Genomic DNA, 14,797 nt, shown 5'->3' with positions numbered 1-14,797 from the left:
CTCAGCCAACACACAGCAACAGCTTTCAGAGATTTGGAATACAGCATTACATTTACTCATCTGGGTCAGAACACTCACAAACATCATGACTGGCCTGACAAAAATGATGCAGAAATTCAGAAACTGCTAAATGAAAAAGGAGAACTCTACAAGGTTTACAAGCAGAATGCTTTGTCTATTTCTAAGAAGACAATGTTTAACTCCATCAAAAGTAAAGTGCAAGTGAAGCTTAGAGAGAAGCAGGATTCTTGGCTCAGTAAAAAAATCAGATGAAATTCAGTTTTACACTGATAGTAACAATCCAGAATACTTTTATGATGATCTGAAGACTATTTATGGGCCAAAGACTTATGGTACATTTCAACTACTCAGGCTGATGGGGCCACCTTGTTTAGTGAGAAGGACATGACTCTGGAGAGATCAGCTGAACACTTCCATTGTGTTCTCAACAGACAGTCATTAATCAATGATGAAGCCATTGACCTTATTCCTTAGGTAGAAGTCAGTCTCTCTCTAGTCAAACTTCCAGCAGAAGAAGAGATTTTGAATGTCATTAGACTTTTGTGTGGCAAAACACCTGGTGCTTATTCTATTCTAGCTGAGATTTACAAGGCAGGGAATCCACTTTTCAAACAAAAGCTGACCAAAGTCTTTGGGGATACATGACAAAAGAAAGTTATCCTCCCCAGGAATTCAAGGATGTCTCCATTGTTTCCATAAAGGAAAAGGAAATAAATGTCTTGTGACAATCACAAGGGACAACTGGGATAAGAGGAAAGTGAAGCAAAAAGTTGGTGGCAAAGGGTGTTTCTCTCTTATTGTTATTATCAGCAAGATAAAATGGTCATCTACAATGAAGCCAATGTGGCTTTAGAAAGGGCCTAGGAATGGTAGATATGGTGTCTACTACCTAACAAATCCAGGAGACATGCCAGGAACAGAACAGAAGTTTGTAAGCAACATTCATCTATCTGACCAAGGCCTTTGGTACTGTCAGTTTCTAGGGTTTATGCAACATTATGGGGGAAAATTGGTTGCCCAGAGAAGTTCATCACTATTGTACTAGAGGACAGCATGCTTCCAGGGGTTCTCAATAATGGACAATGCTTTCCAACCTTTCTAGTCACCAGTGGATGGAAGCAAGGATGTGTGCTTGCTCCCATGCTTTTTAGCATGATGTTTACAGTGAAGAGGCAAACAGGGTGACACAGCTTAGCAAGATTTAAACTCATGAAGATGAGTCTTCCTGATTCCAAGCCCACTGCTCTAATCTGGTATGCCACATAGTAGCTAAGGTTACCAAGCACTGAACATTCAAGCATAAGTAAAAACGACAGCCAGCAATTCTACATAACACATCAATCAATGACTGTATGACCACCAAGAGATTCAGACGTGTGAAACGACAACAATTTGGAAAGGATTTTTCAAATTCTTTCCAGCCCACAAGATGAACACCACAAAGGGGTAGGATACAAATGAAACTGTCCGATTGGTTCGAAGCCGCTTTCCAGCAACCAGCCAATTGGAAAGCAAACCGGGCATCTGGTCGTTTGCATCTGTTCCTCCTCATAGGGAAGCGGCTTAACACGCTTCGTCCAATCAGACGGTAGAGCTTCGTCATCCCTCATTTGAATACGCGCACTATAAGTAGAGCCGATAACTGGGACGAAGCAGTGTCTCTTCGCTTTTCTCTCGAGTTGCGGAGTTCGCTTTCTTTCTTCAGGATGCCCGAACCCGCCAAGTCCACTCCCGCCCCGAAGAAGGGCTCCAAGAAGGCTGTGACCAAGGCGCAGAAGAAGGATGGCAAGAAGCGCAAGCGCAGCCGCAAGGAGAGCTACTCCATCTACGTGTACAAGGTGCTGAAGCAGGTCCACCCCGACACGGGCATCTCCTCCAAGGCCATGGGCATCATGAACTCCTTCGTCAACGACATCTTCGAGCGCATCGCCGGCGAGGCTTCCCGCCTGGCGCACTACAACAAGCGTTCCACCATCACGTCCCGGGAGATCCAGACGGCCGTGCGCCTGCTGCTGCCCGGCGAGCTGGCTAAGCACGCCGTGTCCGAGGGCACCAAGGCCGTCACCAAGTACACCAGCTCCAAGTAGACTGCTTGGCAGCTAGTGCCTTCCAACTACAACCCCAAGGGCTCTTTTCAGAGCCACCCACCCTCTCAAAACAAGAGCTTTAACACTGGGACTGGGTTTGTGTGCTTCTTTATCTCTTATCTTCTGCGGGGGCGGGGGCGCCTTGACTGGCAGGCAAGGGTTAGCAAAACGCGCTGCTTCCTCTCTGAAGGATAGAGGAAAAGGCAATGCGCGGTGGATAGAGGACAGGCCCTGGAGTCAGGAGGACCTGAGTTCAAATCCGGCCTCAGACACTTAACACTAGCTGTGTGACCCACCCTCTCAAAATAAGAGCTTTGAGCACGCATATATGTTGTCAAATAAGTATTTTCCGTTTCATGCATTGTTTTAAAGCAACAACTTTACACTTAACGTTTTATGTTTTAAAGCAATTACTTAATAGGCTATTTTCTCGCTGCACTTTCTGTCCGGTGGATCTTAGATTAACTCCCCAATTGTTCATAGGCTTGCATACTATATAATGACAAAATTCTACAATATGTAATACAATTGCTTATGGTTTGGGACTCTTAGGGGAAAGCCTGTCCGAGAGACCTGCGATTATAGTCTCGGTTCCTGTCCTTGGGGAGACTGGCCCCCTAAAGGGGTCAGGTTCAGTTTCGTCGAAATCTCTGGTTCTTTATACTCACTCGAGAGTCCCAGGAAGATTCACTTAAATCCTAGGTTTGGGCTCATTTTGGGGGTGGGAAGTTGTGGGGATCTATCTCAAAAGGGAAAAGAGTTGGAAAGTTATTTATTTTGCCATGTAGAAGAGATATAATACATCACTGACAAAGTTAAACTTGAAACAGTAAGTTGTAACTACTATTACGTTCTTCTGAGATATTAATACTTAAAACAACCCATGAAACATTTGGTTGGACTGCGGAACAGCTGTTTCACCTTCGCTCTTCAATGTTTTCCTCAAAGTCCGTGTTTTCTGGCAAGCCAGACAAGGGACAGAGGTACTCTCATCTCCAAGAAGTCCTAGCCGCTATAGCAGACACCTTCCATAACCGAGTAGACAACCATCGAGAAACAAGGATTTCTGATTCTAATTCATTGAATTCACAGGGTTACCTCCTATAGGCTGTAAACAACCCACTATAGGTTACCTCTGCTCAGTGAAGGGTGGTGGTGGTGTATGTGGGGAGAAAGACACACAATGACAGCAACACTTATTTTCTTCAGATTTCCTTGTATTTTTGTTTTTGTATGTTCCTTTAAAGCAGTCAGTTTAGCTACTGTCTTCATGCAAGACACTGTATTGAGTGATGGTGATACATGAAATTCATTTAAACAAATGTTTGGTAATCTCAACCGCTAAAGTCAATAATATATAGCCCTTCAACTTTAGGATTAATGTCCACACAAATGTTATGGGCCTGGAGTTCCTCATAAGTTTTCTGGGGGAAATCAAGGAACCTTCTTGAGAAACTAAACCAAAAGGCAGACACACCTAAAGAGATAAGCAGCACCAGATCTGGACTGAGTTAGCTCCAGGACCACCACCCTTCATTCCAGTCTCCCCCACCCCTCTGAGAGATAAGATTAGGTGTGATTGCTGCCTTTGTGGCATGGGAGGGACAGAAATGGCTTGAGAGATCAGAGCTGCCTCTCACCCAACTTCCCCCAGTCACCACAAGTGGGGGATGATCCTCCCCCAATAAGGGAACTTTCTACAGTCAGATGATCACCTCATCAGACCACCATTAGTCCTCTATAAAAGTATTTGCCTGTCTCCTGCTCAAGGAGATCTTTAGAAGAACTAGGTCGAGCCTGTCTCAGAGTATGAGAGTATCTTCCAGATGTTCAGAACCTGCCATTCTTCAGGCTAAGGATTTGGCTGTATATAACAAACAGCCTGTGCTGTACATGAGGCTTTCCTCAGCCAGTCGCCTTTTTTGGTCTGGCCAGTTGTGGCTAAGATGACCCCCTTCCTTGGTTTTGGCTTCTTTACTATTTGTAATGAAATATACATCTACAGTATATTTAACCTGAGGATCTGTTTCAAACAAAAAGATAATTTGGAAGACAAGATACCTTCCTAGATTCTAGTCTTATGAGACCACTTGTCTCTCTTCTCCCAGAAAAAGAAGAAAACAAATACCACCTCCCTCCATCTATATTCACTTTTTCTTTAGCTGTTGGTTGCAAGACTTTACATCCTATAAATGATTTTTTTTGCCTGTTTTGTTCAGGTGAGAACCCAAATAAGTACTTGAAGATCTATTTCTAGAAGAAAAACTATCTGAAGTAAAGGGGCAACTTTATAACATTTACTGTTGTGAGCATCCAATGAGAATTTACATGTAGGGAGAGAATCAGTGGGCCCGGACCTAGGGAGGGGGAAGAGGCCTGCCCTTGCTTCTGAGGATTTCTGTGCTCTGAACTCAGGGGTCAGTCTTTTTTTTTGAGACATCAGCTTGTCTTGGAAGGGGAGGGAAAAGGAGGTCTATGGGGTTAGTTATGCCCTTTAACAAGAGGTCAAAATTCCTGTTACATCTCCCATGGAGCCAAAGCACATAGTCCAATGGTATGTGCTCAACTGTTATATACAAAGTGATATGTAAACTTTACAGTGTAACGTAAATTTGGGTTATTATTATTATTATTATTCTGGAAATAAATTTCCTCAGTGAACTTTTTTAAAAATTCAAGTTAGATTCAGATAAGATTAAGTGGCTACTGTGTTCAGAACAATTTGGTAGGTACTCCAGAGAGAAAGTTTCTGACCTCGAGGAGTTTAATATCTAGTAGATGTTATAATATAACTACAATACAATAAACTTTTTTTGTGGATGAGACCTTTGATTTTATTGTTATCAGGAGTGGGGGAATTCCTTCTACCAAGCAGATCATCTGGACTGTCACAATGTATATTTTTAGAATTGCCTTGGGTTTGAATGACTTTCTCAGGGTTGTATAGTACCAGAGGTATAACGTGGATTGAGGACTTCATCACTCCAGGGCTAACTCTATCTACTATGCTATGATCCCTCTCAATAAATTTATTTATTTTTTTTAATTTATTGGGGGTAGCTAGGTGGCCCAGTGGATAAAGCACCGGCCCTTGATTCAAGAGGACCTGAGTTCAAATCTGGCCTCAGACACTTGACACTTACTAGCTGTGTGACCCTGGGCAAGTCACTTAACTCTCATTGCCCTACCAAAAAAAATTATATATATATTTGTGGGTTTTGTTTGTTTTTTTTGTGACCCTGGGCAAGTCACTTAACTTGCATTGCCCCACCAAAAAAAATATATGTATACATACATACATATATATATATATATATATATTTTTTTTTTGTGGGTTTTGTTTGTTTTTTTTGTGGGGCAGTGGGGGTTAAGTGATTTGCCCAGGGTCACACAGCTAGTAAGTTTCATGTGTCTGAGGCTGGATTTGAACTCAGGTTTGGTGCTCTATGGGCTGCACCACCTAGTTGCCCCCCCCATAAAATTTCCATGGAATATTAAATAAACGCCACCTCTTCCAAGAAGGCTTTTTACATTTCCTATGTTGGATTTTAATTAGACTTTAAAGAAGTATAAGAAATCAGTAGGGTAGTGAGGACATTCCTGGCACTGGGAACAGTTTAAGTAAAGGCACTGAAGTGGGAAAGCAGAGAATATATACTGGGGACAAATTATGGTTAAATTTTGTTGGACTGTTGGGTGGTCAGAAAAGAATAATATGAGAGGTTAGAAATGTAGGGGGCTATCAGATTTTAGACGGTAAAGGGGTCTGAATTTTATTCTGAATTTATTTAAGCACTAAGGAGTCACTGAAGATTTTTTAGTAGGTTGATATGACTAAATTTATGCATAAGAATTATTATACTGGCAGTGGTAAGATAAATATGAAGTTTGAATGTATGTGTGTTAGGATTGGGGAGGTAAATGCAGGGGGTTAGATGGTAAATTATAGAAATTCTCTAATGGTTGATAATAAAGGCCTGTATATTAGAAGAATGGAGGGAATACATTAGGGTATTTTTTTTCCATTCCATTATTCTATGAAAGAAGAAATGCAGGATGAGTTTCTCAGAGTAATTATATTAGGATGGAATGAAACTAAAAGAGATATTTACTTAACATAAGGGCTGAGAAGGCTAAAGACCTTTAGTATACTGGAAGATTAATTTTTTAATTACCTATTTCCTAAATATTTAAAATTAAAAAATAGGAATAAAGCCAGGGCTGAGAAGGCTAAAGACCTTTAGTATACTGGAAGATTAATTTTTTAATTACCTATTTCCTAAATATTTAAAATTAAAAAATAGGAATAAAGCCAGGTGTAACTTCCTGATTCAATATCATCATGTTTGTGAAAGATGGAATTTATAGATAAGTAGTCAATTTGGTATGTCCTTGTCACAAAAGTCAATGGGGAGAACAAAAAGGGAGCCAAAAACGGTCTTTCTAGGTTCTTTTTTTTTTTAGTGGGGCAACAGAGGGTTAAGTGACTTGCCTATCTAAATTTTCTCTTTCATCTAGGTAAATCTAAACTCCAAATGGAAAGATGCAAATGCAGGGACTCATTTTCTTGGGGGGGCAGTAATTCTCCTAGATTAGTGTTTAAACTATTAAACAGAAGCAAGGCATCCTAGTAGTTGGACGGGGTCGCATAGTTCCCGCCCTGCAATTTCTTCAGTGTCTCCCAGTTAAGAACGTTTCCCACTAATTAAAACCTGCTAAACCCCGGGGTTAGTGACGAGGTCAACTACTTTCCCATTTGGCACTCGAGAGAATAACTACCTTGCCAAGCCACAACCAGTTTATTCGGGTCTAATTGGATAAAAATTCAACATTTCCTGATCCTTTCACCCAAATCTCCACATCTATTCTAAGATTACTGGGCAAGTAATTCCATTTACTAAGTACCGGAAATAAAGGATGACTGGCAACCTCCTCTCCCAACACCAGGGACGGGAACGACTATGACCTCACAGTGCAGCAAGCTTTAACATAAAAGCAAAATTTAGTGTTAACTTAACAGCTCCTCTCACTGAGAACGTGGGTGGCTCTGAAAAGAGCCTTTGGCCAATAATTCGGAACAAAGCGGGATTAAGCTCTTTCCCCTCGGATGCGACGGGCCAACTGTATATCTTTGGGCATGATCGTCACTCGTTTCGCGTGGATGGCGCACAGATTCGTGTCCTCAAACAGGCCCACAAGGTAGGCTTCGCTGGCCTCCTGCAAGGCCATCACGGCCGAACTCTGGAAGCGTAGGTCGGTCTTGAAGTCCTGCGCGATCTCACGCACCAGCCGCTGGAAGGGCAGCTTACGGATCAGCAGCTCGGTGGACTTCTGATAGCGGCGGATCTCTCGCAACGCCACGGTGCCAGGGCGGTAGCGGTGAGGCTTCTTTACGCCGCCGGTAGCAGGAGCGCTCTTACGAGCTGCTTTAGTAGCCAACTGTTTGCGAGGCGCCTTACCGCCGGTAGATTTTCGCGCAGTTTGCTTAGTACGAGCCATGAGAAATACAAGAAACGATTTCTAGTCCAAGGAAAGAACCAAAGTCGAATGCCGCCAGCTGCTGCAGCCTTCCTTTATATACATAAGCTCGCTCTGATTGGAACGTTGGAAAGGCGGGCGCTTGCATTGATTGGTTAAAAATGAAAACCCTACAAGCCGCTGTATAGACCAACAATTTGAATGGAAACCGATTCACATTGCCTGTTTTCTCTCAGGATGTATGCTGATTCCTACTCTGAATCTTGATTCTCTATCAGTTTTTCATTCATTCATTAATTTAAGCTCCTTTAAGCTATACTTCAATTGTCACACACAAATATATTTGCTATTTTTCACAAAAACTAAACACACCAATAAAATGCGTACGCACCCACACGCATACATATTTACTCGAGTTTTGTTTGGCTTTTGAAAAAGCCCGCTGGAATGTGATTGGTTAAATGCTTTACCGCTTTGCTTCATATTTCTTTCTCTTCTCTTCAAATTCTTTAAGTACAAATCACAATACTCCCAGTTTCCTCACTCAAAGTTTCTTAAGTTCTTGGCTCCTCCTTGCCCCTACCCTTACCTATACCATCCTTTCTGCACCACAGAAACTCAATGGACATCGAACCAGATTTGACTTGTGTAAACTCTCTTTCCTTTTGTCAAGTAACCCATTCATCAGAAACAGTGATTTCCTGAATATAACATTTATACCATTGTGAATTTCGCTTCCATACAACATTAAACAGTTGGAATGGGCAGTGTGGAGGATCTGGCTAGATTTTCCAAAGTTCTCCTTTTGGTTAAAATGGCCACATAAGAAAGTGAATCATAGCTTCTCCTTCAGTTAGCTTTGTGCAACAAATATTCTAGCCAGTTGCACCAACCCCAGCTCTGGTTTTTATCTATTTAGAAATAGCTGCTTTTGTGGAGCAACCAGTAGCACACAAGGCTTACATTGAAACTAACTGCAACTCCATCTGGGAAAAGGGAGAATTGGTCTTTCTTTAAATCATTTTCAAAACTTTTTTTTAAACAAAGAATATTCGTGCCCTTGACCAATTTTCACAATATATGCAATTAATTTTCTTATTTCATATTTTATTTTTAAATATCGGTCATCACACTTTTATTACACATAATAAAATGAGGTAACAAATATTTATTGATAAAATAAAAATCATTTGTAATCATTATATTTGTGGCAAATAATAGCCATGATAATAATGATAGGAATTCTTTAACAAAAGGTTTTGAAACACTTTACATATGTCATCTCACTTGATCCTCATAACAGAAAAGGAAACTGAAAGCCAGAGAGTCTAAATAATCTACCTAGGGTCACATAGCTGGCAAGCATCTAAGGCAGAATTTGAATATCTTACATTAAATGCTGAAAGACAAAATAAATAATTTTTTTAAAAAGCTGAAAGATGAGGCTATTTATAAGAAAGGGGAAAAATAATCCAGCAATCCATTTGTGCTCTCTTCTCTCTAGTTTTTTCTAGACACTACTATCATCTGCTCCTCCTCTCTATCTGACCACTACTCCTCTCCATAACAATCTCCACTAGTAGGTGTCCCTCAGGGTTGTCCTAGGCCCTCTTCTCTTTTGCTTACACACTACTTAACTTGGTAATCTCATCATATATGTAACTAGATCTCTATGCTTATAATTAGCAAATCTACCTATCCTGCCCCAAACTCTGCTGACCTTCAATCTTGCATATCCAACTACTTTTTAGATGTATGAAAGTGGATATCCAATAGACACCTTAAAGTCAAAATTGGGGCAGCTAGTTGGTACAGTTCACTGGCCCTGAAGTTGGAAGGAACTGAGTTCAAATCTCACCTTAGACACTAAGCTATGTGACCCTGGGCAAGTACTTTAGCCCCAGTTGCCTCAAACATCTGGAGTCCAGTCATCCTCATATATATCTTGCCATTGGAGGAGAAAGTGAGGTTGGTGATTTTTCACGGCCTTCCCTCACTTAAATCCAATTCACTGCAAGTCATGACATCACCCAATGTCATGAACCTCTTCTAGAACTAAGGACAACAACAAACAACATAAACTCAACATGGCCAAAACAGAATTTATCTACATACACACACACAACCTTAGTGTGGACTCCTTATAATCTCTCACTTCCCATATCAAATCTGTTGACAAAGTCTATTGATCTCGATGTTGTAACACCTCTCTAATACAGCTCCTTTTCTCTTTTGACACAGCCACCACTCTAGTGCATGCAGTCAACTCTTTTCTTCACTCCAACCTCATGATTTTCCTAAATCACAATTGTGACTTTTTCACCACCAACTCCCAACTCAAAGTTCTATTTTTTGATGTCAAATCCTAATAGTAAAATACATAGCTTCAGAGACTTCCAGGATGGGCTAAAGAGTCAGACAGTAGTAGAAGTTTTATGAGATTTGATTAAATTTTATTTTGTGTGTGCATAAAATGTTAGATGCTTCTGCTGTGTTATGGTACAGACTAGTCTTTGCACATAGGTGATTTTATTTTTAACTGCTGGTAATTAGCTTATACATGTAGAAGTCTAGGACTAAAGTACTAAACTTCCTTATGCATTACTTAGTTTGAGTTTTCTATTCATTTAAGAACTTTTTGCTTCCACAAGTTGTTTTATTCTCTGTGTTTTCTCTTTTTAGGGTAAGGGATCTACTTTGAAGAAAATGTCCCATGTGACCAGAGATTTCTCAGTCAGTTTCTACAGACCTGAAACAAGGCCTCATTCCTTTTATTAACATGAGAAAAACTATTTCTTACTTTCCTTGTTTTCTGATTTTCCACAGTCAGCTTAGCCTGAAGTTGTGTTTTCATTTGACTATCTATTCCTGGAAATCACCTATTCCTTTTTGGTAGCAGAAAACAGAATCCCAAAGGCCCTACTTCAGTTACCTAAGTTGTATCCTAGGTATTTTCCTAGACTATAACTCTATATTCAGAGTCATCTGTGGCACAGGAAGTACCCTCTCCTAATAAAAGGACCTTCACCTCTGGACTCATGTGATTCAATCCTGGAAAAGCTTGAAACTCCAAAGAAAGGCTCAGGCTTTTCTTGAAATCTCTGGCTCATTGTTCCTTGACTTGAATTTCTTTCAGGAAAAAACTTTTAAAATAAAACTTAGATTTGTCTCTTGCATAAGGTATAACAAAAGCAGACTAACGAAGTGGAAAGGGAATTATCAGAGCTGCTTTAAAAGAAAAAAATTCAAATTCCTCAAGATACAAGACAGTAAGTACTTTCACCACAAAAGAATTGATTAAAACAAACAAAAAAACCCCTCATAAGCATGGCCTGACAAAAACTTAAGGCATGACATGATAACACTCAATGCCTCTCATACTATCCTTGGAGTTCCTTCCATCCTGGAAAATTGTGAGACTCTTGAACTTTTACATTAGATTTGCACAGTCTAAGCATTTCCTCAAAGTCCATAACTGCTAGCCAGTCAGGCCTGAAAGGTTCATACTCGTTCATACTCTTTTCCTTAAAGATGTAGGAAGCATCCCTGACTGCTAAAAAGAACCCACACCTCTTAGTGACCCCAGACTTCTCCAGTTGAGAGCCTTTGATTGTGGGAGCTTCCCAGCCTGGGTTTCTGGAGAACCCAGGGAGAAGAATCTCAGCTTCTATGGCTGGAGGGTCAAATAAAATGAATGGCCAGATTAGAAGAAAAAGAAATTTACTATTGCATGAAGAAAGACTGCTCAGGTTGGGAGCAGCTTCAGCTTAGGGGACATGTTTTGATGTTCAGTTTTGTTATTATTGTTGTTATTTTTGTTTGTTTTGTTTTGTTTTGTTTTGGGGGCAGTGAGGGTTAAGTGACTTGCCCAGAGTCACAGAGCGAGTAAGAATCAAGTGTCTGAGGTGGAATTTGAGGTCAGGTCCTCCTGAATCCAGGGATTGTGCTTTATCAACTGGGCCACTTAGCTGACCCCTTCCAGCTTTTTAGGCTCACTTAGAGAGCACAGCCAATCAGCAGCATTCAAAGGCAGAAAAGAAATGGATGGAATTGTGTAAGCCTTTAGGTCAAAGGACTTGATAACGGGCAGGTTTATAGAAACATTTCTCTGTAGTTAGTCTTATCAGAATAGCCTGTACTGCTAGTAAATGTTTAAGATAGAAGGCCACTTTTAAAATAATTCAGCTGATCTTCCACCAATCCTCCAACCCAGAATCCAATGAATTCAATTGCAAGTTGATAATGATGTTAAGCAAACTGTAAAGAGACCAGCTTTTCAGTCTCTCTGCTACCCACCACCACATCCCACCCTGCATGAATTTATCCCTTTTCTCTATTTTTGTTGTTGCTGTAGTGGTAGTTAGATATGTTTTCATACCATGAAGAGGGTGCTGGGGAAAGAATTGGATAAAGTGAATGTCAAAAGAAGTGAGGTCCAGGGAAGTGTGTGGAAATGGCAATGGGAAGCAGGGAGTATTCTGACTTCGCCTTAAACCTCCTTGGGCCTAGCCAGCTAGGGCCCAAACATCTCTTTGATTGAGTGAAGAAAGAAGCAATTAGCTAAGAGAAGAAATTAGTTACACCTCCGGGCATTTTAAATAGTTAAACTGTGGCTGAATTTCAGCAATTCCTGCATGGGAGAGGAGAGAGTTTCTTTCTTCTCCCTGTTCAGAGGTCAAATCAGCCACCTAGTTTTGAAAGGTACTTGGCCAGGAGCAGTCACACCATTGGGAAGCAGGAGGCACATCAAAGGCCCTAGGGCCCTAAAAACTGTAAAAGACAGTGGATAAGAAAAAGTGTGGGGACAAAAGGGAACATTAACATCCATCTAGACAGTAGGTCGTGGGTGTAGCTGTCTCTCATCTGCTTCTGAGAAATATTTTTCCTTGGTACTGATGAGTCTAAGGTGTCCAGTTGGGCCCACTTACACTAAAAGACACACTCCTGCCAGAGTCAACACCTTGAAGACTTTCATTGTGGTATCAGTTGTTAAGGACACCAGGGAGGGTGTGCCCTTTCCATCTTGTTTCTAGGGCTGATGTACAGAGGTGCTTTACAAATTCAAAAAGTTTCAAGTCATGCAATGCCCCTTCGCATTGGTGGCCTAGGCAGTACTTCTCCAACCTGCTAGTGATAGGACAGTATAACTGAGTAGGGCAGGACAAAACCTAATCACATTGGTCTACACAATTTAATTCATGTGGTGAAAGCCAGTGTGAGCAAGGAAAAACAGTGGGGAAACAGCCAAGAGGATTCTGTCATTACCTTCATAAGACTGTACTCTCAACATTCCCAGCAATCTACAGCTACCTGTTCGACTGTAGCATTGTCGGGGCAAGGGGACACTTCTTGTGAGAATTTCTGGGTATTTTCTCTTGGAATGGTGGGCCGCTAATGTAATAAAGTCAGTTATATCTGGATTCAATATTCAGAATCCAATTTACAATCAAGAGGCTACACTGAACATTAATTTTCACTACCCACAATTTAAATTGGGGAACCATTGTGTCAAGTGAATGTTATCATCATTAGGCTCAAGATAGGGAAAAGATGCATCCTTAGGGCTTAATAACCATGGACCTAAACTCCCAAAGATTCAAGTTTTGTTGCCTCACCCCCATCGTTTTCATACATTCTGAAACCCCAAAGCACCACTTCTCTGTGTCTCTGTGTGTCTGAGTGCATAAGAGAGACTAGGATGAGGAGTGCCCTTTAGGGAAAAGAAGTGCGCCGGGAGTGGCCCGTGCTTAGTGAGACTGGTCTGCTTTAACTGAAAGCTACATATTCATCCTTACCCCAAAGTATAAAATATGTGTGTGTGTGCGTGCGCGCGCGCGCCTCCGCTAAGAAGCAACCTTGGAATTCATCTAGTCCAAAAGCATCCTTCCAAACCCTTTCAAACGAGGACATGAAGATCTTTACGTGGGGTGTCAACCAAGAAGTCAGCAGGCCAATTGGTTCTCTAGTTGAGCTGGGTTGTTTTTCATTTTGTTTGTCTGCGTGGAGTATCGTGCAAGCTGATATCGAATTGAATGGATAACAGTAACTGCAGGGACGCTCTTCCCACTAGCGGGCGTCCCGCCTTGGTTCCGACGTCAAGACCTCGTTTGTCGGGCGTCCTATCCCGCCACGGAACCGTAACCCCATTGGTCAGGAGAGGCAAAATCCTTCCCCCATCCGAAAGCTAATTGCTTAAGTTTTACATCGACTCTACCAGCTAGCATTTGCCCGAGCTTCACGATGGATAGGCGGACCGCCCTATTAGGCTCTTTTCCTTCCCCACACGCAGTTATAACTTACTCGGAGGACTTAAAGCGTTAACCCGCTCTCTCCCGGACCCACCAGTAAGGACTGCCGACCCCGACCCCCCCGAAAACTGAGCTCACTTGTGAACAAAAATACAGTACAACTCTTTAGTGACAAGATAGGTGGCCCTAAAAAGGGCCTTTTTTGTAGGCGCAGGTGGTACTGTGTTCGGGAGAGCAGGCTTAACCACCAAAGCCGTAGAGCGTGCGGCCCTGGCGTTTCAGCGCATACACGACATCCATAGCAGTGACGGTCTTCCTCTTGGCATGCTCTGTGTAGGTGACGGCATCGCGTATCACATTCTCCAAGAAGACTTTAAGGACTCCTCGAGTCTCTTCGTAAATAAGCCCTGAAATACGCTTAACGCCGCCACGCCGAGCCAGACGACGGATGGCGGGCTTTGTAATGCCTTGGATGTTATCCCGCAGCACTTTTCTGTGGCGCTTAGCACCACCTTTTCCAAGACCTTTTCCTCCCTTGCCACGACCAGACATGGTGAGGAAAAAAAGAAGAGCAAGCTCTATGTCCAACAGCCAGCGACCACGGTATATATAGAGACTAGCCCGGCCCATAGCGGACCTCTTTGAGAACAGGCAAGAAGCCAGGGGGCGGGGCAGATAGGAGGCGGGAAAGAGCCATGGGGAAAGAAGCAGTAAGCTCCACCCTATCAGGGCTAACCTGTTGCTTGCTCTTTGATCAGAGGTAAAAGGAAACTTTAGGGCAATCTATTCAGATTTTTTATTTTATTTTACTTGTTCGGTTCCAGGAGATTCTGGTCGCGACATTATTCCCTTTGAGTTTCTGTTTTGCGCCCTTTGCGTTGCAGTTCTTGAAATATCTAGCGGGAGTGTATGATTGGGATTGGTAGATTCCTCCCCTCAAGGACCCTCCCACCTTTTTTTTTC

General features: G+C 41.9%; 2 protein-coding genes across 2 annotated transcripts; one reads left to right on the top strand and one right to left on the bottom strand.

Annotated features, from left to right (window-relative positions):
• Positions 1–1,710: 1,710 nt before the first annotated feature.
• Positions 1,711–2,129, top strand: LOC122755787 (histone H2B type 2-E-like). Its single transcript, XM_044004619.1, has one exon. The coding sequence runs from the start codon at positions 1,728–1,730 to the stop codon at positions 2,106–2,108; it is 381 nt and encodes a 126-aa protein (XP_043860554.1). The 5' UTR covers positions 1,711–1,727; the 3' UTR covers positions 2,109–2,129.
• Positions 2,130–7,196: 5,067 nt separating this feature from the next.
• Positions 7,197–14,398, bottom strand: LOC122753305 (histone H3-like). Its single transcript, XM_044000663.1, has 3 exons — positions 14,101–14,398; positions 11,104–11,132; positions 7,197–7,628 (listed from the first exon to the last, which is right to left on the bottom strand). Exons 1-3 carry the CDS (start codon positions 14,384–14,386, stop codon positions 7,197–7,199), a joined length of 747 nt encoding a protein of 248 aa, XP_043856598.1. The 5' UTR covers positions 14,387–14,398.
• Positions 14,399–14,797: the final 399 nt, after the last annotated feature.

Source organism: Dromiciops gliroides, chromosome 4, assembly GCF_019393635.1.
Source record: "Dromiciops gliroides isolate mDroGli1 chromosome 4, mDroGli1.pri, whole genome shotgun sequence".
Classification (NCBI taxonomy): domain Eukaryota; kingdom Metazoa; phylum Chordata; class Mammalia; order Microbiotheria; family Microbiotheriidae; genus Dromiciops; species Dromiciops gliroides.
The sequence above is the reverse complement of the archived record's forward strand: the minus strand, read 5'-3'. Positions and strand labels throughout refer to the sequence as shown.

Excerpts from the sequence above, each read along its gene's own strand:
- LOC122753305 (XM_044000663.1), bottom strand. The coding sequence starts at position 14,386 with ATGTCTGGTCGTGGCAAGGGAGGAAAAGGTCTTGGAAAAGGTGGTGCT. Across the intron at positions 11,133-14,100 it reads TGCGCTGAAACGCCAGGGCC|GGATGCTTCCTACATCTTTA; the intron begins GCACGCTCTACG and ends TTTAGCAGTCAG. Across the intron at positions 7,629-11,103 it reads CTACATCTTTAAGGAAAAGA|AAATCGTTTCTTGTATTTCT; the intron begins GTATGAACGAGT and ends TCCTTGGACTAG.
- LOC122755787 (XM_044004619.1), top strand. The coding sequence starts at position 1,728 with ATGCCCGAACCCGCCAAGTCCACTCCCGCCCCGAAGAAGGGCTCCAAG.